Source organism: Vespula pensylvanica, chromosome 1 (genome assembly GCF_014466175.1).
Source record: "Vespula pensylvanica isolate Volc-1 chromosome 1, ASM1446617v1, whole genome shotgun sequence".
Classification (NCBI taxonomy): Eukaryota; Metazoa; Arthropoda; class Insecta; order Hymenoptera; family Vespidae; genus Vespula; species Vespula pensylvanica.
The window spans coordinates 15,209,781-15,234,140 of NC_057685.1; the positions used below are offsets into that span (position 1 = coordinate 15,209,781).

Sequence of the window (24,360 nt, forward strand, 5' to 3'; positions counted from 1 at the left end):
GAGAACTTTGCCTTTAGAGAGATAGAAAGAGAGAGAGAGAGAGAGAGAGAGAGAGAGAGAGACAGAGAGTAAAAAACGCGATAAAAAGATAAAGGAACGGGAACATTACTCACGATGCATTTCGATCGCGACCGAGGCCGACTCCGGTTGACTGATGTTATTGTTGGAAGCCTGACAGGTGAAGACAGCGTGGAGATCCGCTCTGGAGAGATCGGTCACGACCAGAGTGTTTCGACGAAGGGATGGAAACTCTCCTGGCACGTCCTTCGAATCTAATAGGGTTTCTCCTCGCCACCATTTTACCGTAGGTTCTGGACGACCTGAGAACAGGGAAATTTCATATAAAAAATGTAATCCATTTATTCGGCCTCCATAAAAGGGTCGGGCAATCGCACGATTGGAATATTTCGTCGAGATAAGAATTGAAGGTATTCGAGGAACGTAGGAGAGAGAGAAAGAAAGATAGACAGATAGACAGATAGAGAGAAAGAAAGAGAGAGAAAGAGAGAGAACTGCTCGTTAACTCATAATTTATAATAATCGTTGCGTGAGAGAACAAACCCTCAAGGATGAATGTGCTGAGGAGAGTTGGGAAGTGGTGAAGAGACAAGAGAGGTCGAAGGGTCGCACGTCTGCGGCCTCATTATCTTTTTCCACGGATCCATTTTCGCTCTCAGTGACAACGCGAAAGTAGGAGAGGGAAGACTCGAAGAGAAGCAAGCGGTAGGAGCAAACTCGTGGTTAAGAGGGAGAAGAACTCATCCAAGCTTTTGCCGTATAATTCCGACGTGTCTCCTCTAGGCGACGGTTCGTACGAGGTAATAAAAATAAATTTATTATCGTTATTGCCTTCGTCTTTCAGACGTAGCGCTCGGCCAGATATTAAAATATAATAGAGGGAAGATAAGCCAGAACGAACTAAAACCAAGCGGAACTAAAAGAAGGTAGAATGAGTCGATGAGCAAAGCGAAGCTCAAGATGAGTCGAGCTGCGTGCTCTACGACCGGTCTTGCTTCGCTTTGGCTACTTTCTTTGAAGATTTATCTTAATGGATCCGACTTTTTGCAAGGGCTTTAAAAGAATGTTTAATAAGACGCAACCACGATGAAACGCTCGATCGTATCGCGTTATTTTTTTATCGTTACTTTTAATACCTTCTTATATGAAGATGTAAACAAAATCTATTTCAACGTACCTCCTGATACTAAGCACGTTAACTTCATATCGCCGCCTTCCTCGTATGGTCCGGCCACGGTCGATACAGTTTTCCCACGTTCGTCGATGATGTTTGGCTTGTGCGGTGGTACTGAAAAAGAAAACAGAAAGATAACAACATTACAAATTAATTTATCTCGAGTTTCTTATTACGAAATGTTTTGAAAAACTTTTTCACTACGTACTGTATACAAATACACGCGAGGTAAGTCTTCACGAATTTATTTATTTACTACATATTGAAGGACGGACGGCCTAAAGGAAGCAATAGTTCCTTCGTTTCTTCGTCCAGTAAGAAGCCGAAGGCCGACGGGGCATTGCGACGCGAAAATATCGCCGATCAGAGAACGGAAATGGCAGTATTTTGTACCGCCGGAAGACTCCCGCTAGATTTGTTCGAATATTATACGGCATTACGAAGGAGCAGTGAGATATTTGTCGGTATAATGTGACAAGGAGAGCTACGACGAATCATCGATTTTGTCGCACTGCCGGGAAACGTTAAATCCTTTGGTATTCTGCATCGTGATTTTGCCGTCGTAGAATCGACCATTACGAAATGCTACTCCTATTCGTCGTTTTGTTCCGTTATCCGTTTCACGAGTCGCATATTGTACGAACGAGAACTGGATACGAGAGTGTGAGATGGAGAGCAACTAAAACGTAACGATACTCGATTACACGAAAGAGTAATTATTACATCGAAGCGTAAGGCTTTAGATAGTAGCGATAAAAGATCATAATACCGATGTAAACGCGATCATACACGTGCGACCTTGTGTAAAGAAATAGGTTGGTACGTAGAAATTCCCTTTGTAAACACAAAGCAAAGCCTCTCTCTAAAGCGACGTAAACACTGAAAAAAAATCAAGAGAAGCGGAGTTGGAATTATGCTCAGCCGAGAACTCCGTTAATCGGCTTAGTCGCCGCCATTGCTAAAGAACATTTAGCCATTGAATAGAATTGAAAATTATCGCATCCCGAGCAAACGAACGTACAAAGAATGGAGAATCGACGTAAGCTGAAATAGATAGTTCGATTGGAATCATCGCGATAGACGAGTTTTGGGATTTAAAAATAAACTTTGTGGACGACGGTACATTCGATGGGGAGCAAAGCGCTTTGAGAAATTGAGAATTGAGAGGGTTTTATCGTTATTGAATTACATATGCATTAAATCCAATGATTTAACCATCGAGTAGAATGTATTTCGAAAATACACAGCTAATTATTAAGTCGATAAACTCGTAATATTCGTGTCGTTTAAAAGGTCGAATGAGAGAGCGAAATAGTGAGATCTAATCATTTACGAAAAATAAGAAACGTTAGTTTAATTACAAACATTTCATTCATTTCTATTAATATCACGAAACGGTTCAACCTTGAGAGAAATAGTAATTTCCGTATACGAGTCGATATTAACGTTTTTCCCGATAGTACATAAAGGCCGGATTAAATTTATAGATGTGCTATAATAAAGAGCTTCTTTTCTTTCATTTCTTTACCCTCAAAAAGACTTTTAGGTGGATCGTGTCGGTATCGTAAGAGCCATTTGGACCAACAAAAAATTACCTTCACGTTATCCGTAATATCCGATCTAACGATACGAGAACAAAATTGAGAGAGAACGGTAACCGAAAGAAAGCGTTATCGTTTACTTTGCCATCAATTTTTCTTCTTTTCTCCTTTGATCCAGCACTTCGCTTTTTCACTTTCGGAAATTGGTCCGTATACCTTTACCTTTCATGTTTCCGCTACCATTACGATTATACTTTTGAATTGGGAACAATGTGAACGACCTAACCCAATACAATGGAGGATATAAAGTGTATCGTATGTACGCTCTCGCGTATAAATCGTATAGAATATAGAGAAAACAATTCGTATCGCAAAAGCGAATATGTGCACGTGTATAAGTATATATATATATACCTATGTATAATATATTTATTTATATATAGAAGTATGTAACAGCGTACATGTATGTATGTATATATATATATATATCTATATATATATATATACACACATATATATAACACATCTTTATGTATCATACATATATGCGTGTATATATATTTATATATGGAGAATATGTCGAGTACAATACCGCACACACGTACTAGAGGTTCAGGTACATGGATTACACACTAAACTATGCGAACTATGCGAGGCTTCCTATTGGCCGAATTTCCACATAAATCGTGGTTTGTGCTGCCCGTGCGAATTCCCATACCGTAGATGTATTATGACAATAAGCATTACTGTCGCTCCTTGCATTGATACGCTAACCAATTAAATGTTCCGTTAATCTATACACGTAGTTAAATGTAGATAAATTCGATATGCAAATCGTTATCCCCTTATGAGGCTACAATCGATGTATCGCGATATCTCTTTAACGAGTCGTCCTTACCGATGTATTTCACACATTCGGTGTATTTATATGCTCCCTCTCCCCTCCTCTCTATAAATATATATGTACATTGTATTACATAGAAGCGTAATGACTCTGAAAAAAAAGTAACAGAAGATAATACTATCCTAATGTGGAAAAATCGAGATCGGAGAGCAATGTTGCGGATTGTGTGCGGCGAAACAGCTGTTTATTTCCACAAGTTTTTTAAAGGAGAAAGAAATGCTTCTGAGATGAGGGGTAGAGGATGTGGATAAGAGAAGATGATATTGGTGTGCGCAAGGATGGGAAGGTACGAGCGCCGGTATGGGTTTAATGTCCCGGAAAAATGGCGCGGCTTCCGCGTACTTACAACACCGGCACGTGGCTACCCTGATAAAACGTCGTAAGGAGGGTGCGAATACGCAGCCAACATGTTGCAGGAGATTATTATCGCGAGCTGCCTCTTCCATGAGATCGTTATGAATTTCAAAAAGGATACGATGCACGTTGCTATGTTTTTCTCTTTTTCTTTCTCTCTTTCATCTTTTTTTCTTTTTTTCCTATATAAATATAAGTAGATAAGTACGTACTCGCAAAATGTCGTTAAATGGATGTCACGTATATTTGTAGAAATACGTTGGTACACATACAGACACATGCACACACATACACGAGCAAGTACTTACCAATGATAGTCAGATAAATCCTTGAGTTTCTCGTGGGACTCTTGGTGAAATCCACTCGACATCTATAATCTCCCTCGTCCTTTTCCTCGACGTCACTGATGACTAGCATAGCTGGATCAGTATTCATTCGAAAGTGCGTGAACTCGTTCAAATGCTCCTTGTTCTTCCAATGCGATGCCTTCTCTGAATGTTTTCCCCTCATATCGTAACTGAAAAGAGAGAGAGAGAGAAAGGAAGATAGAGAAAAACAAAGAATTACTTTGTGCGAATACCTTATCTCTAAACGTAAAAGAAAATAAATGGTTAAAACTTCCAATTGTTTCTACGTAAAACAAATCTTCGTCACGTTGAACGTTATAACGGAGCAACGATGGCGTTTAATAAAAGACGATCGAAGGGAGTAGTAAGCTGTCGCGCTCGCAAAGTTTCATTAACAGTAGGATTAAGCCGACGCGGCGGACTTAAGTTTCCTTAGGAAAATCCTCAGAGTTATAATAAAGTGAGAAAGAGAGAGAGAGAGAGAGAGAGAGAGAGAGAGAGAGAGAGAGAGAGAGAGAGAAGAAGAGAGAAGAAGAAGGAGAAGAGAGTCGTTTGATAATCTGAGCATCTTCGAGTCTTGGCACCTGAATTTTATCGCGATCATCATTATAATCATCATCATCGTCATCATCGTCGTCGTCGTCGTCGTCGTCGTCGTCGTCGTAGTCAAAGGAGGTTCGATCTTAACTATAAGTTTCTCGGTTGTGCCTACTTGGTTGTGTAAAGTTCTTTGTAACAAGAGAACGAGGCTCATATAGAGGAACAGGAGATAGGAACGTACTGGAGGTACCGCAGATACGACCACTTGCTCTTACTCAGGATGCTTCCGGCACAGTCCACGGAAATACCGCGAGAGGCCGAACGAACGGAAGGCCGTACGAGCCGGTCGTGCCGATCGTACCGGTTCCATACGTGTGTTAGGTGCATACTCGTCTTGTATTACGAACGTAACATTGGCTAAACGGCAAAGCTTCTATGTACGTAAGCGAGGATGCGTCTACCAAATCGCTTGCTCTCCCATATGCGACCGAAAACACGTCGAACGCTTCTCGGCCCTGTTAGTAAATGTCTGCTTCCGGCTATATCTACCGACGTATGTAGGTACATAAGCGTATCGTTCGAAATGTCCGGCCGAAGATTTCTTATCGTTGAATTAGCTGTGTCCTACGCGTATCTCCATTCAGGTGGATTATCATTAGGTAGATTAGAAACCATCCAGTATCGCGTATAACGTAAGCGTTTGTTATAATTCGTTCGAACGATTAATCGATCCTCAACGAGTACTTACGTTCGCATCTTTCTATTTTCTCGATCGACGTCTATAAGTTTCTCCTTTTCGTTTGTACGATTTCCTACGATGCAAATCGTATCGTTCTATCGATACATCAATGGTCGATCCTATTTCGTTAACTGTCTATAGTACGCATCAACGAACGTGGAAACCCTTTTGCTAGCTACTTGCAAAATGATCTTGTATCAATGCAATCAATTACATGAACGATATTAGAATACTTCCGGTCGAGCAACGAGCATAGTCGGAGTCGATAGCGGTGATATCTGAACGTCGATATTGGGAAGGATCTCGATGTTGCGCTAACGGCTTCCGATGCGAAACAACAAGGTATAACGGATTAGCGGTTAGATGTCCACATCGAGACGCGGTTACGCCTGTCACATGCTGCTGCGGTTAATTACAGTGCGACATCTCCGCACACGATCTGAATTTAGTTCGCGCTATTGTGTACTTTGTACGAAAGCGAACGTTTCACTTGAATCGTACTTAATTATGTCTCTTATAAAGCGTCTCGTGACGTAGCCTTTTTCCCGACATTTAAGGGAACGGACGAAAGAACGATCGAGAGATAATTTTCTGATTCGATACGATCGTAAATGACTCAAAATACCGCGAGATCGACGTAGAATATGATTTGAAATTAGATAGCGTTTGATGTAGAATCGTCAGGATGAAAGGCTGATGCGTGTTCGATGAATCTGTTTATGCTCATTATACTAACAAGTTCAATTCGTTTGTCAAACTGAATCCGGCTAAACAGATTCGCAAGAAGGGTCGCGTACAATCGAAGTCTCTGCATAAACCACGCACACGCTATTCGATTGTTACTTACGGGGTCGTAGACACGTTGCTTCGTTCCGTTGTCAGTCAAAATACGAAATTGGCAGGTATAACGATGCAATACGAAATCGTAGATCAAACGAAGCTGCGGAACTATGCATGCTATACGAGATTATACGATGAAAAAAAGGAATAAACGATCGCACGAAAGCACATCATCCGTTTGAAAGAAAACATTATCGATAAAAATATTAAGAGGTTGCTCTGTGACCGTAGAGACTAACCCACGAGATCATCGAGTTTGTTTTACGATATCTACGATATCCGCAAAAGGGAAGATCGATCGTAAACCTTTAACGAGGGCAAATACGTCTTTAGATTCAAAGTAATTTTTCGATATACTCCTTTATGAAAGTGGCTATATGCAATATTTTTTCTCTTTATCTCTATTCATATCTCTCCTCTCCCTTACGATCTCAAATTTATAGCGTAAAAAAAAGTTTACTGAGAAGGAAAGTTCGGCTATGTTTTCATACTATTTCGGCAACTATGTCGAAAGTTTGAAGCTTATGTGTAGGAACAGTTTGGTAGGACGGTGCAGTGGGTACGACGTTTCGTCGTAAATTTCTACGAATGCTGTAACACGTCTGCACACTACACTCTCTGCTCGTTCATTGTTATTAGGACGCTCTGAGTCGTTATGAATTTTATGACTTTACGCCGTAAGTAATATGGAAATTTATAATGCCCGGTCGAGTAACAGGCGAATTTCTGCGAAATTCACGGTCATAAAGAATCGATGATCGTTACTTACAATTTTCTTTTTTTAGATGTAGATACCTTTCTTTTTTAAATATAAGTACCTTTTTCATCACAGGAAAGAAAAAATAACGAAGATAAGTAAGTACAAGACTTATAGATCGAATAACGTGAAAGGTATTCGAAGGGTATATAGATTTCAATGAAAGTAAAGTTCAGGATTAACATAAGTAGCGGAAATTATGAAAATAGACGTATGTATGATACATGTCTCGTCATTAAATAAACAACGAATCGTAAAAGTAGCCTACTATATTTTTTCAGATGGAACATGAAAAATATATATCAGAGAAGAAAAAGGGAAAATAATATTGATCGTAAAAACCAATCCTTCTAATTTATGTTTGCGTTTCAAATTGGAGGTAATGTAAGATGGAGGATATATCGTTAGAAGGTGGAAGTTTTCGTTGAGAAACAGGTATAGATAGGAAACCTCGGGTAGTATTATTAAACGGAAATTCTCGTCAAGTTACGTTAACGTTACGTAGGATACGGGACGCATCCGGTCGATGGCAGCCGCGCTGCTGCCGGTCCAACCGTAGGTGTGGTTCGGTTCTCTGCCACGACGGTCGGTTGGTCTGCAGCGCTGCAGCGGTTTGGCGCGGATTAATAACCGAAAGCCCCAAGTTAATTAGCTTGCCGGTATAATACGAAATACCGCGGGCACGTGCCGCGGTAATGCGTTCACCGGTGACTCGACTTCCCTCGAAGCCGCTACTATCGATGTTGTATTCGAGAATGTGAGTTGGTAAGAGATGGAAAGAGATAGAAAGATATATATATATATATATATATATATATATTTATATAGATAGATAGATAGATAGAAATAGAGAGAGAGAGAGAAGAGATAGAAAAGCCAACGCCGGAAACCGCTTTTCGCGAGCACGGTCACGTGCTATCGTCGTACGTGAGAGGAGGCGCGAAGAACACTTGCGTTCATTGTTACGTGGACCGGACGATGAAGTTCGCGTACGCTCCAAGTATTCTACGATAGACCCTCGAACCGTGTTGTAACTTCATCGTACGGGAACGGTTTTAAACTTACGATTTCTCGTTGCAACGGGAAACGAAATATCTATTATATTTCAAAGAGAAATAGTTGAGGTAAAAAGGGGAGTACCGCAATCACTCGTTTTATAACCTAGGACGAGTACGATAATTTCGATCGAAACTTAAAAGACTGAGATGATTTTCTACGAATGGCTTGATAGTAAAAGGAGACGAGATAGGAGAAGTACCTCGCTAGATTCTCGGTGAGCCGGTAAGCGCAATTTAATTTCGCTGAAATTGCTGAAAACGTCATCGATCCTTTCGGGCTTCCTTAAGAAATATGATGATATCGAAAAAGTTCCTTTCACCGTGCACTTTCTTTCCTTTTTATTCTTTCTTTTCTTTTCATTTCTTTTATTTTCTCTCTTGCTCTCTCTCTCTCTCTCTCTCTCTCTCTCTCTCTCTCTCTCTCTCTCTCTCTCTCTCTCCCTTTTTTATGTCTATCATTTATTTTTTCTTCTTAATAATTTCTCTATTCGTTGGGATTAGTAACAATACGAATGAATCGTGTCATGATAAAGAGCGAATATATGTATATCGTTTGTATTCGGTATCTTCCAGGATCTAGGTGAAAATGTGATTTTGAGCGCGACAATTTCGTCGACGATTATTATCCGGATTTTCAATTAAACCTTCTCCGTTGCTCGATTTCGCATTATAACGAGAACTCGAGCATATACATAGTATATATTGCATACGTATGTAGATTACGTGTATGTAATTATTCTAACAGGATTTTGATTTGGTATTTTCATCTCACTTTTACTTCATTTCGTCTTACTCTTTCGCATTTTGTGACTAAAGATAACCTTTCAATAATATATTGTTCATTAGGCCAGAGCGAACAATTGTAGAGTACAGTTAGCTAATTTTTGCGATACTTTAATTTGATTCGAGCTTGATGTTTTTAGAGATATCTTTAATTATTCATGGATACTTATTAGCACATTTTATGAAATAACGTTGATAAAATTAGAGAAAGAAACGTTTCTTTTTCACTTTAATAAGAATCAATTAAAAATGTCACAGACAATTTAACCAGCAGAACAGAAATCTATAAAGGTTAATCATTTCAAAACGCGATATAATCAAGAGATATCGACAGATTATTCTATGACATCGAGACAGTTTCTGGAGACATTTCATAGACCTCTCATTGATTTTTCAATTTTTATAAAAGTATTCATGCAAAAGAAATGTTCATTCGTCGTGAAAATAAGTCTTTCATCGTTGGTGGCAGTATATCCGCCAGAAGGAGGGTATAAGATCGTAAAATCGAGGAAGTTTCGAGCCTCGGTTGAAAGAGATAGAAATAGAGAGACATAAAGGGAGACAGAGAGAAAGAGAGAGAGAGAGAGAGAGAGAAAGAGAGAGTAACGTTATCGAAGAGCGTAAGTCTTATTAATTCGAGAGCGAGACGTTCGTGGGTCGATAAAGGATCTTTGATGCTCTCTTCGACCACATCGGTGTCGTATGTATGTGTAATCACATACACGACTATATGCCTGGATTTTCAATTAAGCTCTAATTCTATTTGTCGGCCGCAAACGAGGTCGTCAAGATGAATTCTAACCCTTATTATCAATTTCGCAGATGAATAGTGTGAATTTAATGGCATATACATTACTAAACAATATCGATCGATCGATCGATCGATCTCGATTAATCACATTTGATATGTACTTCGCGTATTGATTATTATGAAATCGAATGCTTATAACGTAGGTATCTGATTGAATGACGCATTAGGTGTATTCTCAACAAGCTGAATATTTCGATGAGTCCGGAATGTTACGATAAAAAGTCCAACGTAAAACTTTTACGTTAACGACCGAAATTTAAGAAGGATTTGCATTTCGATCGTTGGTTGCCTCTTGCCGCAACTTGATAACGGACTCGATTCCAACGCGTTCCGACTTTGTTTCTCTTGCTACTTCCTCGTTCACTAGGGATCTAAGCCTTCTCTTCTTGCCAGTAATTAATTCGAGGCTCGTTTTACGTATCGCGTAGCATCGTCGCCGGGAAAGAGAGAAAAAGAGAGAGAGAGAGAGAAAATGAGAAGGAAACGGTGGTAGTAGCTGTGCGTGTCTAAAGAAGAGAGACAAAATGACAGGGATATAAAGAGAGAGAAAGAGAGAGAGAGAGAGAGAGAGAGAGAGAGAGAGAGAGAGAGAGAGAGAAGGACATTTGAGCCTCGAAACTTCTGCAGCAGCCGACGAGTACCGGACGAATTATGCATTTTCTTGTCGCGTCGCCGGATAAGAGCCAACTGAATATTAATGCTGCTGGTGTAATAGTTTGTAAACTAGGTCTCGAAACGTCGACTAGATCGTTGTCCGAGTCGGAGAAAAGCGGAAGTTGCAAAAATCGTTAGTGCTTCAAGTTCCGGCCGTGGAAAGGCTCGAATGATACGGTCATGACGTTCTCTACTTACAAAAGATGCTCGAGATCGTCCATGTCATGATATGTGTATGTGTGTGTGTGTATGTATGCATGTATGTGTATCTATATATAATGTAGAATCTTTGATTAAAATTATCGTGAACTCTTGTGCTTCGAAAATTGTCAAGGAAACGACAAGGGAATTGGATTACTATTTAATTATATTACGAACTTTGACAATGGAGATAGAAACGGTCGTTGAGATTGAAACATATGGCTATTAATATTCGATATGTTCTCTTAATGGGTTAATATAGAATAAAAGAAAAGAGGAAATGTCCATAGTAATGTCTTTCGCTCTTTAAAATGTAATAGCTATCGCGGCGAGTCGTAAAAGAGAGACATCATTATACATACTCGTAACTTTTTCTTCTTCATGTTTGCCTTAGGAGAATCAAAGGGAGCCGAAGTAGCAAGGAAAGGGTAAAGTAAAGCGTCACGATGCGGCCCTTGCGGCACTTAGCCTCCGTTGTGAGAAGTGCGCACCTGTCCGTTCTCTTATATCCAGCTACGTGAGGTAATAAAAATATCTACTTGACGAGGGTAGCGCACGTACTAACGGTAAGTGGCCGTTCTTAGCACACGCTTGTATTTTCGATCACGAGTGCCTATAGCCGCTCATTTGCAAACTCATTCCCTATTCTCTCGTGTTGCTTCGCGCTTGCAACTCGCGCCCTACCTCGCGTTCTGCCTACACTGACACGCCCTCGTCCTATTGCTTTCCCCACTGCTTTTCTGCACCTTCTCTCAATTTCTCTTTTCTCTTACTCTTACTCTATTTCTTTCTTTCTCCCGTCAGCGACGATAGACCAAGTACCAACTACCACGTCCATTATTCATACCTACTTTTGCATCGCTACCTTCCATCTTGAAAATAACGCTTTTTCGGAGTATGGTGCTCTTGCCTCTCTTCGATTCTCTTTTCTTTCCTTTATCTCTCTCTCCCCTTCTCACTCTCTTTCTCTTTCTCTTTCAAACGAGATCTAAGATACCTCGAGTCGAGAGTCGAATTAATAAAGAGCGAAGATGTTTCGGAAGATAGAGGAAACGGGCTTCTTGTATCTTCCTCTTTCTCTTTCTTTCTCTCTCTCTCTCTCTCTCTCTCTATCTATCTATCTATCTCTCGTCTTTCGAAAGATTTGCCGCTTATGACGTTGTAAAAGCGCTTGAAAGTTCGCCATCGAAGCTGGCGTGCTCGAGCAAAAGAAAAGAGAAAGAGAAGGGAGAAAGAGAGAGGAAACGAGAAAGAGAGAGAGAGAGAGAGAGAGAGAGAGAGAGAAAGAAAAAGAGAAGGAAGGAAAACGAAGAAAAGAAATTCAAGGGGTGTAGTCTCGTCCATCAGTCACGTTTCTAGGGCAGGCAAGTTGGTGGATAAGAGAGGCGAGGAGTCAAGGAGTGCGACGTTCTTGGAGCAGTAGAAACCACATGGATGGATTTCGCCCTTCGCACCTCGTAAACGAAAGAAAACTTTGAAATTACCGCGAATACACAGCGGCACGTGGCCCTTCGAGCTTTTTCATCGATCGAAATACCTTCGGAATCCGCGTCGATCCCTACGAACGCGAGTAATCCGAACGTAAGGAGAATCGAAAACGCGATTAACTCTTCTCGTGTACCCTCATCGACCCGCAGGTCGCAGACTGTAATCTTTTGAAAACTTTTCCTATTCTTTTCCGAAGCAAGAGAGATCTATATTATGTGACCCGAATACTTTTTAAAAGAGAACAATACCGCGTAGGTGTATAATATTGTTTCTATTGAGCTAATTTCAACAAAATCATTTAGTTCATTATTCAAAGTTTAAATATACTCATTGTATGTATATGTACGTACTGGTTATGTATGTTTGTATGTGTGCATGTACGTATATAAGTGTTACACTAATTCGTGAAAATCGTTTAGTAGTTTGAAATGTAATTATTCGTTCCACATTGGAGTCTTTCTCGGTAATCGAATCGTTAATAGATTTTACTATCGAATGAATTAGTGTTTACCGTTGCGATGGTTTTTTCTTCTCTTTTTTTCTTTCTTTCTTTTTTTTTTTTTTTTTTAATATACATATATATACAAGAAAATATCGTAAAAATGGTTCGCCTTAATGAGTTTCAATTAAGGAAATATTATACACGTTAAGTAAAACCTATTTACTTATGTAAAATTATTTTGCATATTATTTAAGTGGCTTACGAATAAGGCTTACGACGCTGAGTGACAGAAAAGTTCTTGGAACGTAAAAGTTTCTTTTATCAAATTTTCGTAAAATGTTTTCACCAAAGAAATTCATACCTTGAAAATTTTTTATATCTTTCCTTTATTTCTTTAATAAGATGATTAAAAATTAACCGACGGTTGTAAGGATTCCATTTGAAAAAGTTTTCACGATTTTCTTGTAGTTCCGTTGTCATTCGTAAGTGATTGCGAATGGAAATACTCGGAAAAGAAATCGAAGCCTTCTTAAAGAAAGAGTAAGGATCGTTGTTCTTCTCCGATTTCTCATTTCTCTGTGGGAACCAGGACGGCGTTCTATCCGAGTTGAGTTTCAGAATCATCGTAGATGGATAGCGGTTATTAAAAGTTGAATCGAATAGAAGGAAAACCCAGCTAAAGTAAGGAAAGGAGAGAGAAGGGAAGAATGCAAAGTGCCATTTGAACGAGGTACGCAATTCATTCCGCATTTCGCTGGTAAGTTTTTTCCTCTCTCGTTTCGAACGATTTACCATCACGACTATTACTTATCGATGATTTTGAAAGCGTTCGGTTAAACATATAATATTAAATAGAGATCGACAATGTTGGTCGATTCGCGAGGCGCGAACTCAACCCGTAACTCCTTTGGGGTTTATGGATTTCGTCGGTGGATAGAATGGGAGGTTAAAGAGGAGGTAGCGTCGCGTATAATGTCGGTTGCGGTGTCGGTGGTAGCTGTGGCTGTGGCGGTAGCGGAGAGTAGTGGACGACGAAGGGTCGCGTCGGCTGTGAAGGGGGAGGAAGCCAGTCGTAACAAACAAGGCGTACCGTAGAGACAAGAGCATTGTCCCTTGGCTATATGCGACTAACCTGTAGTATAATGTACTCTCTCTCTCTCTCTCTCTCTCTCTCTCTCTCTCTCTCTCTCTCTCTGTCTGTCTCTCAAATGTACACACACACATACTCAATCTTATCCCTCCTCTTTCTCTCTATCTCCCTTTCTCTCGCTTACCCCTCTCTTTTGCCCCTGATATCTTCTACGAGGACGTACGTGGATGTATTCACCACCTTGGGCTGCAACCTACTGCAGATCCAGCGCGTTACCTTCCATTATACCGTTCCTATACCTACTAGCGTCGCTACGAAACAAGCGACTAAATGAAGACACATTGCTTTCATTATGAACTAGCTAGTGCACGGCAAGCACCGGTACCGCTGTCAAGGCATCCTTGCCCGCGGCTCGAATTCACCACAAACCTCCTGCTCATCTTCCTTACCGTCCTAGAAACGTCCTGCAGCCACTTGTGACGGTCGCGAACTAATCGGATGTCGAATATAAGAGACAAAACGACTAGGGCACCGATCTTGAAGCAATGGAACGTACCAGCGAATGTTACGAGTAAGCTACGACACCTGGGACGCTGGAAGCGATTTATTAATGTGCAAAAAGATCCTTCGAGAATGGAAAAGACAAGAAAGAAAGACGGTTACGGAGGAAGGGCATTTGTCTTATTCAAATCGCACCAAGCCGTTATACGGAAAACTGTAGAGAATCTGGTACAGAGAAATATGTAGAAGATCTTGGGACAGCGCGACTATAATGGTACCGAGTATCCTTCCCTTTGCCTCGAGCTTCAACCGTTCCACCCTTATTTCCTCTTTGCCCTCTCGCTCATCCTCTTTCCCTACGCTTTACTCCATTTTACCTTTCTCTCTCTCTTTCTTTCTCTCTCTCTCTCTCTCCCTCTTTCTCTTTCTCTCTCTCTCTGGTCCTTCCCCTCCTCTCTCTCACACCGTCGGCAAGCACCGACCGACCTGTTTACACGCTCCCGGCGGCGGTTGGGACGACTCTCTTCCAGTTTTCACTATTTTTCACGTAATTAGAAGCCGGATAATTTATTTAACAACAGCCGACGCGCGTTCGTGGAACTTTCATCATTTGGAGTCTCTCGTGGGAACAAGATAGATAGAGAGAGAGAGAGAGAGAGAGAGAGAGAGAGAGAGAGAGAGAGAGAGAGAGAAAAAGAGAGAAAGAGAGAATTAACGCTACGCAAGTGCAAAGTGCGAGAGCTTGCTTTGCCCTCTTTTGGCTTTATGAAAAATATGCGTTTCACCATCTCAACATTCGTCTAGTTATGTGCGACCGAGTACGTACAAATATGCCAAACGGATTGCATCATTTCTTCTTACCAGATGACGATTTCACAACTTCTTTCATTTCGACTGATTTTAACTGACTTTCCACTTCCTTTTCTTTTTTTTCTTTTTTCTTTTCTTTAAATAAGAATTTTCTCCGGCGATTACGTTTAACCACGGTAAGATATAGCGTAGGATTTTATAAGAGGAGCGAAAAGGGTTGCGAGAAATGACAGACGGGACAGCTCGTATTCACGCGATCCTTCCGTTGTGGAAAGGTGTCAGCGAAGTATGCGCTTTTCAAGTGAATCGTGCGAGTTTAATCGTTTCCTGTCGGTTTTCAAGGTATAGATATACGTGTACATTCATAAACTTGCGATTACGAGACTCGACATCAACCGCACGAATGGATGCGAACAGAATGCATTTGCTCTCTTTTTCTTTCGATTTTTATACGAAACAATTAAGAAACGAAGAAAGACGAATAGTCTCGCGAGAGACGTGACCGTGCTTTTAGTACTCGGAACCCGTCCACTTTTTATTGTTTTTCCACGTGGGAACCGATTTTCAGGCGGGCTAGCCGAGTTTCATAAATATGCATGAACGACGCAACGCAGGCGGATCCATGACCTGTGCATTAGTCGGAAGTGTGCTCTAGAGTCGAACGATGAACGTCGGTAATGTTATTTACCTTCTGGATTACATCGGAGAACGGTAACGATGCCGACAAATATTATTTCTCTTTCAGCATCACATTCTGGATATATTTATAAGGCTCGGTTTGTTCAGGCAAAAAAGAAAACCTTTCTCGAATCGTCCGAAAAATTTTTCAAGGAATTAACGTTCTCCGTTATTCTCTTTTTCGACTTTGGATAGGGAATAGAAGATATGATATTTTAGCTGGGTTACTGAAAACTCGGGACGCCGACAGGAAATTGAATAAAAATCCGAGCGAACGGAAAAGTTCGGGCGTGCAAGCTGTGCCAGTCTGCAGACGGACGAATACGGCGAAGCTAATAGGCGTTACGAGGACGACTTTCAAAGGGCGATGCTCTCTGAGGGCGATGTTGCGAAACGCAACCGAGAGAACGTGATGAGAATGCCAAGCGACGTTAGAAGAGTTAGCGTATTCGTAAAAAAAAAAGGAAAATAGAAAAAGAGAAAAGAAAAGAAAAGAACAGGGAAGAAAAGAAAAGGAAAGAAAAAACAAAAATGTTCGATTCAACGAAGAAGATAATTCCAGAGTAAGGGAGAGCGCCAACGAATTTAACGAACGCCATGAAAATATCGAATGGAATCTCTTTTATATCTCGACGTGCTTGCCGAGCGAATGAAAAAAAATATCGAGGCGTTAGAACATTTTAAAGGGATTCGACGACGCTCGACAAAGAATTACATGACTGATCGTCGCGGATCACGCGCGTTTACCCACCAAACCGATATCGCGTTTCGCACATTTTGCTTAACGTAGCGTTAGAAAGTGCAATTTGTTGGTGGGATTTCAGGACGTATGTAGGTACCTATAAACTACATGGTAGGGCGTTGTAACGTATGCACGTACGTCAGTAATATTAGATTGAAGCGGAAATGACATTCGCCAACGAGAGGGAATAAATTTGACAAGGATGAAATTTGTCGTGTTATCACGTCTTAGACGTTAGAACATTGCCGCGCAAATACGATCGCTTTTTAACTAAATATATTATTTTCATCAGACCTAAGTGGGCTTCGAAAAGAAACCTAGTTAGGGATTCTGATCGTATATTTGACTTTTGTCGATAGATAAATATTACATCACTTTGATATGACATGCGCAATCATTCGTGGCAGATGATTGACGTATTTTATTTTCGGGAGAGAACAATAACGAGATGAATTGTCGAAGATCGATAAAACGTGTTACGAACGTTCTCATTATCGACGGCGATAAAAATAGAATGAAAGCTTGTAATTATCTACGGACTGGCGGAGCATTTACGAGTTCTCTTTCAGTCATAATTACGATCATATTTGTTCTATAGGAAAATGTAAGTCGTTCGCGTAATGAAAAAAAAAAAAAAAAAAAAAAAAGAAATGGAATACTATTTATAACTTCGTCAAGAATTATTTTTCGATCCATGTCAACTAAGCACTTGTTACTTAACTTAATGAGTTCTATATATCCTTAAAGACTAAAACTCTTACATATAACATTTTGTATATATGCATGTACGTAGAGAACGTTCCGCGAACAATGAATAAGCCTGTAAGTTAAGACTTAAGCCAATCGGCCAATTACAGGCAACTCCGCGCTCGAGCTTTACATCTCCGTGGTAGTAACCAAACAACGCTCGGCTCTCGCTCGATAGGCTTAAGACTTAAGTCTTACATTTTGCATTGTCTAATGGACTTAACTTCGGTCAAACTACGTGCCTGACCTGCTCCGATATAGGTACCTCCTCCCCGTGTTTGTCCGACTATAAACTCGGCACGACTACTGCACCGCATTTCGAAGCAACTCCTTCGAGTCGGTGGAGGCTCCGCGACTGCGAACGAATCTATAATCGTGCACGTATACGTATAAACATACACACGCATATATATATATATATATACACACACAAGCGTATAGCTTGACTCTAGCTATGTCTCGGGTATAAGTGTTCCAATCTACCGAGTAAACGAACATTTTAGTCGCCATAAAGATCACGCGGTAACGCGATAAGTCGAAAGAAAAGTTCACAAACCCGTTGTTTTGCGTGCGATAACGTGAAAATTTTACTTCAAGGAAAGTAATCGAGCTAATAACACGAAAAGACTAGCTTTTTTGTTCTTATTTCTTTTTATTGTAAAGTTTCGATATCGCGGTTAAAAGGTCCCCTTTGGATTCTTTTCCAAATTGTTGCTATTTTGCTTTTTCTTTTGGTTTCTTTCTTTCTCTTTCTTTTTCTTTCTTTCAAACGTTTCTTTCACGTTTATTTATCTCGTATCATGGCAACTCTACAATGTAATACAAACTTGGTAGTATTCATTCACAGTGACTATCTTTATGCTGTATATAAAATCCTCTTCTCGGTAAGCCCTATACAGGCTCTTGTTCGCGAATTACAATTGATACGGACGTTGAGCACTTGCAGCGCTTCATTCGCGAGGGTAATGATTTCTAAGATATCATTGAGGGAAATCGTTATAGCATTTGAGCCGTACTTGTGGCTATATGATGAAATCAATCCCAGTTGAAACGGCGTGTTAAGTAAAACAGCGTGTGGAATTAGTTTGCGAGTTAGCTTTAATACCTTGTCATGCATCTTTCGTAACGTTCGACGTTGAAAGAAAGGAAATGATTAGCTCGACGTTGAAAAGTACGACCGAGTGCAATTTCGAAAAGCGTTTCACGCGATAACTATCTACACGTCTTTTATCTCGATGCGTTAACTATCGTGTCCTTTAGTAAAACCAATGATAAAAACGGAACAACGCACGTACATATTGCACGATTAAATCGAATGTATCTAGTTTAAGATGAAAAACTAAACAATGCAAATTTATTATTACAAAACGGTCGTCTTTCAGGTAAGCCGATTTTGCGTTATAATCGGCTTTGAACGGAATCAAAAATTATTATCCGTGTTCATGCCGGCGTACGGATTGAAATCAGGGAAAGACATAACAAGGATTTGGACTGTCTTTTTTTCTTTGAGTTTTTTTATTCCGCTAATCCAGAGGAAAAATAGTATAAAAGATTGGTGATACTTGGGAAAAAGTAGTAAGGGAATAGAATGAAAATTATTCGTCCGTGTACATAGATACTCTCTATCTATAAAATCGAGGAAGAGAAAAACAAAAGTTTACCTTATCCCGGTAGATGTTATTCTTTGTACTTGACAGGTTAAAGGGTGATAAAAATAAAAATATCTAGGTGGAAAACCGAGATACAATTTTATCATTAGCCAAGCACATAATTGCGAGCGACACTCGAGGAAACCGTCGCACTTAAATCGCATTATTCGTGACACGCCATTATCTTGCTACCGTTTCTCGCACCTAGCTAACCTTCCCCTCTTTCTACAGAGAATTTACCCTTCTCTTCGTTACTCACGATGTTTCTTCACGGCCTTCTCTCACGGTACTCCCTCACAACGTTCCTTCGGTCGTTCGCTACGTAGCATGCGACTCCATTATCTCTCGACTCCGGCTTAGCGGAGTAATTCCGGAACGGATGACATACCTAAGCCAAGTGGCTCACGTGACGAAATTCATCAAGGACATCGGTAGCCGCATTACTCCGTAGATACATATATCAGTGGTTACGGTTTATTGCCAGTATTCGCGAGGATCGTTCATTACGCTATGTTGTTTATTCCTTTAGCTTTTTTCTGTTTCCGTTTCTTTTTTTCTCCGTCGATCTTTGTACGAAGAAAAATCGGCGTGGACACTTTTAATAGTCGTTTAGATTCGCAGGTAGCCATAGAAATGATGCTCGTGTATGTAGTATATAAATACTTAGATCTATACGCGGGCAACGCAAGCGACGCTAGAGAGAAACGAAGAAAGAGGAGAAAGCTTCCTTTCTTCGAGCATGGTCTTATCGTCGAGCTTAACGAGCGCAAGTCACGTTGCGTATTCAGGCTAGTAGCCTTTTTATACTTCTCCCCTCCCGTTCGAAGCAGTAACTTAACCTCGAGGGAAGTAAAGAGGAGGAAGGCTATGTTGTAGAAGGAACACGAGAGATCGATCCGGTCGCACTCACCTGTAGATGGGTGTCATGTCGTTCTTGTACCAGACGACCAAAATGGCAGAGTCGTGTCCCGAAACGGTCGAGTCGTTGTGTCGTGGTGGACGAATATCGCAGGGTAGCTCGGCCGTACCTCGAAGAACCGCCCTCACGGGGATAGCTGGACCTGTAACGTGAAATCGTCGATAGAATTAACGTCGTCTCTCGGTCGTCGTTCAACGTAATGGAATTTTCCTGACAAAAAAAAAAAGAAGAAAAAGAAAGAAAATGCACAGTTACGTTCTCGAGGTTCGAACGAAGAAAAGAAACTTTTTCGTTTCTTATTCTGGACTATTTCTTTTTTACTCTTTATTTGTTTCTTTCCTTTTTCTTTCATTCTTTCTTTTTTTCTTCTTTTTCTTTTTTTAAGAGAAAATATGGCCATCGTGAGTAGAAAATTATCGCGTGGTCGTTTCGTTCGCTCGGTGATCTCTTGAGATAGAATCCAGGGAACGTCGAGACGCGACTCAGTACGGAGAAGGACCCTGTTGCGATTTCGCGCCCCAGAAAACGTGAATCTTTCCACCCCTTGACTTTCCGTTGCTCCGACTCGGATATTAAAGAGTCCAAAGGGGAAGGAAGAGAGAGAGAGAGAGAGAGAGAGGGAGAGAAAGAAAGAGAGAAAGAGAGAGAGAGAGAGAAAGACCGAGCCCTCTGAATATCTGTGAATTTGTCAACTCGTTCGACCCCGCCGGCTAATTCCAGCAGACCGCGGGATTTTGCCTTTTCGAATATTCGCTGACTCTAAGGAAGAAAATTATTCTTCGTGGAAATAACCTTGATATATTTTAATAGAACAAGGAACGCGCGCAAGGGACTATGGAAAGTGCACGCACGTAAAAACGTGTGCTGACACCAAATTTCCTAGAAACTGTTCCACGGCAGTTTCGCTTGGTGCGAGTCGACGAAGCTGTTACGTCTCCCTTATTACTTTTAGTTCCTATCCGCCTTTCTCTCTCTCACTCTCTCTCTCTCTTTCTCTCTTTCTCTGCATTTTCACGGTATCGCTTTCGTATCATTTTGAGAGAGACGTCCAGCGAGGTAAGAAATATTTTGTATAAAAATATTTCTTGATTTTAAAAAGAGATGACGCTGGGAGGAGACGAAAAAAAGGGGAATCCTAGTTTAAGAAGAATTATTAGAAGAAATATTTGTAGGAGGATGATAAATAGATAGTATTTGTTATTCCTGATATTCCTTTGGTTGACCACTCTTGGCTAGTTCTCTTGGGTGAGTCTGTGGGGTCGAAGGCTATCTGTGGGTAAAGGAAGGAGGTAAGAGAAAGCGAGGAGACGAGAAGAGAGAAGAGGGACGTGAAGTTAACGTTAATGGAGTTACTCGCTGCTGGGATCACGAATGCTTTTACCTTGCCTTACCTTACCTACCTTATATCTACCTACGGCCGAGGCAGTCTCGCGTGTACGACGGTATAAGCGTATAAAACAACGGTTTTCACGGCGTCTGCTAAATTTCCCCTGGGCTGCCTCCGGTGCATTATGAGTCCTGAAGGGTGGCAAGCATGCGTCGCCGCGTAGCTGCTTCGCGTGATCTTTCCGCCATTGTTGCTCCGAGAGGGAGAGGAGGAAAACGGTAAACGTTGAAAAGCGTTTTCAGAAACGAGAAATCCTGGGGCGCGAGATCTTTTATAGTCTATCTCTTAAAAGTGTCATCTTTCTTTGTTCTAAGAGACAACGCTCCCAATGATAAATATTATGAGCATTCTTCTTTCACTTTAGGATTCCATCACCGTTTGAGATGACCTCGGCGAAAGAATAAATATTGAATATTCTTATCTCGGTTCTGTTATTTATATCGTAGGAGACGAACGAGAATTCCAAGATTAACCCGGTGAAGAAATTTAAAGGATACGACGTGCTTCCGTCCAGATTTTATTCGCGCAGAATTCGCGTTTTGCTCCTTACCATCATCCGGTCTTCCGATTCCGCACCACGCAAACAGGAAAAGTAATACCGTTTCGACACGGCGGAAGGAGCACAACTCTTTATGGAACGTCGCTGAATCGACGACCTGCCGAGAATACATTGTCACGCTGATACAGCGCGAACACATGTGTGGCCGACAACGTATGTTGCTCGCAGTAGCATGTATTAGTAACAAGCATTCGAAAGGAAGGCTGTCAGCGAAATTCCCGACAGACGAGCCGAAACCGAAGCTTTCGTGCTACGGAGAAAGCATAATGGAAATCGAGCGTCGAAGAGCACCTATAACCTTATATTATATGCATCTATCTCGTTTCCCATGTATTCTCTATCGATTTCTCACATGATCATTGGAACGAACGCCGATGTTAGAGCTACATGGATAATATCAGGTTAAAAAATACAAGCGTGCTAACTCCCGGTCATTCTCGTTCAGCGATCGATTCGAAAGTACCGCGATAAGAGATACCAGAAATCAGTGTTACGAGTGACTCTCCTCTTCCTCCTCCGATCTCAAACCTCGAACCTCATCCAGGTCGACCCCATCCCCACGTGCAGAAATAACCCGAGCGTGCTAGTTCGGTAAGCCGATAATCCGCGGGTCAGACAGTGTCGAGAAGCCGCACAACTTTGCTTGCTCCCGCTCTACCACTCCGCTTTGCAACGCGCTCCGCTTTCGAACGTACCATCGTCAACCCGGAAACGAATACACTTTCCTATCCTCTCAAAACTATTCTCTACTTTTTAATATACGGGGAGCCATACTTTATCTACGGCGTACGGTAACGCTTCTGTCTCTCTTCGCTTCGCACGACTTCCCGCGAACGGAGGATCGCGAACGGATTACCATATAAAGCGTGTACAAACAGAGAAGAGACGGGTAAGATGTATGCGGGAGGTTTTCTCGATACGATTTTCAAAGATGACGCGTTCGTGACGTGCGCACGCCGTTTATCTCGCACTATAAATTCGACTCTCGAGTGGAAGGTTCGATTGCTCGGGGACGTTTTCTCGACGTAACCGAATGAAAGAAGAAGCTACGAATAACGTTGAAGAATTTTTACCACGAGAAACGTTTGTGCTTTTCGCGATAAGGGAAGTTGAGAGAAGAGTCGAGCATCGAAACGGAGGACACAGGATCGTGTCCAATCGAGATACAAGCTTGCACGATCTACGATGAACCGAAGGAAGCACTCGGTAAACGGTGCGTACGTATAAAGCCGAGATACGTAGTTGATGGTGTAAGTCGTAGACGCTGGCTTTTGAGAAAAGTGTTGTTCGCCACCGAAGGCGACCAAGCGTGCCACCATATACCGTCGCCGCTGCTTTTTGTACCTTGATTTTCTCCTGCTCGCTAACCAACTTCAAAGAGATGAGCGCTCGGCCACTCTTAATGAAGTTCCTGTTTGCCATCCCGACTTCCCACAGGAAAATGTGGACCGGAGTGAAGAGGAAAAAATGACCGTTTACAGAACAAAATCGCCACGTAGAAGTAAAATCCTTGTCTCCTCTCTTTTTACTTGTTTGCTATCATTTCCATACCCTTTTCCATGTTTTCTTTCAATTCGAAGTAACGAGCGTTAGCTTTCACCTATTAACTGTATGTTGCTGAAGCATACGAAGAACACTCTTCATTCGGTACGTACTTCTTTCAGCGGCAGACTTCAAAGAGCGATTACTTTTCAGATTCGAGTTTTGCTCGGGGATATAGGTCTTCGATAAAGAAAGAGGCAAAGAGAAAGAGAGGGAGAGAGAGAAGAAGAACATTCCTACCAACATATTTATTATCTGTACACAACGTGCATCTTTTCAGTTTACTGTCCGTTTTTAAACAAAAATACGAAGAAACGAAACGGTAGTTGGACAAACGTGTATCGTAGTTGAAATCCAACTCAGTCGTTGGAAATTTTAGGAAATATCCAAGAAGAGAAAGAATGAAGAGATAAAGAGAAAGGGAAGCATCGAAGATGTCGCTTTTTCAACGTTTATTCTTTCTTCTTCATCGTCGTCGCCGACACTAGAAGCTTATCCTACGGCTTAGTATCCTTATATACTAGCAGAGCAATCTTTCATTTCCCAAATATGTTTTTACTCCCGACGGATTGATCCTCAACAGCGAGAAAATAAAACATTAGGCTACTTGGATGGAAGGAGTCTTGAGGATGTCGTTGTCGAGAGGATGATACTAATGGTGTAATTCTGCCATCAGCGTCCGGTGTAAGGTACCAAGAAAACGAGAGATGAGAATGTATGACGAAGATGGCTATTATAGAACATCGTTAACGTCTTCCATAAATCGTTTCGCTACCGCAAGCCTCTTTTCCGTAGATTTTCGCGCGAAATATGGCTCGAAGTAGTACGGTGTACCAGCTGGTTAGATACTTTTGTACAGGTAATGAGATGGGAAAACTAAACGAAAGATCTCGTCACGTAATAATTTATGTTTCTGTCGTGACAATTCATGAAAAAACTTTTAAACGGATTCGCATAGCGAAGACTTTAAATTTGATAATGTAAGATCGCGCAGGTTGAATGTTACAGTTTTATTTCGCGTAAAAGGAATTCGGTACAAAGTGCATTCGTACCGTACCAGAGGATAAAATTTACAGGAGAAGAGA

At 41.1% G+C, this 24,360-nt stretch overlaps 1 protein-coding gene across 6 annotated transcripts in view; it reads right to left on the minus strand.

Moving 5' to 3' along the window:
• Positions 1–24,360, minus strand: part of LOC122635551 (synaptogenesis protein syg-2-like) — a 170,876-nt gene that overhangs the window by 26,924 nt on the left and 119,592 nt on the right. For all 6 annotated transcript variants that reach the window (XM_043825936.1, XM_043825927.1, XM_043825917.1 and 3 more), the window contains 4 exons: positions 19,779–19,929; positions 4,300–4,508; positions 1,196–1,306; positions 114–320 (listed from right to left, as the gene is read on the minus strand). In XM_043825936.1, coding sequence (XP_043681871.1) covers positions 114–320; positions 1,196–1,306; positions 4,300–4,508; positions 19,779–19,929 — 678 coding nt within the window. The remainder of the gene's footprint in view (positions 1–113; positions 321–1,195; positions 1,307–4,299; positions 4,509–19,778; positions 19,930–24,360) is intronic.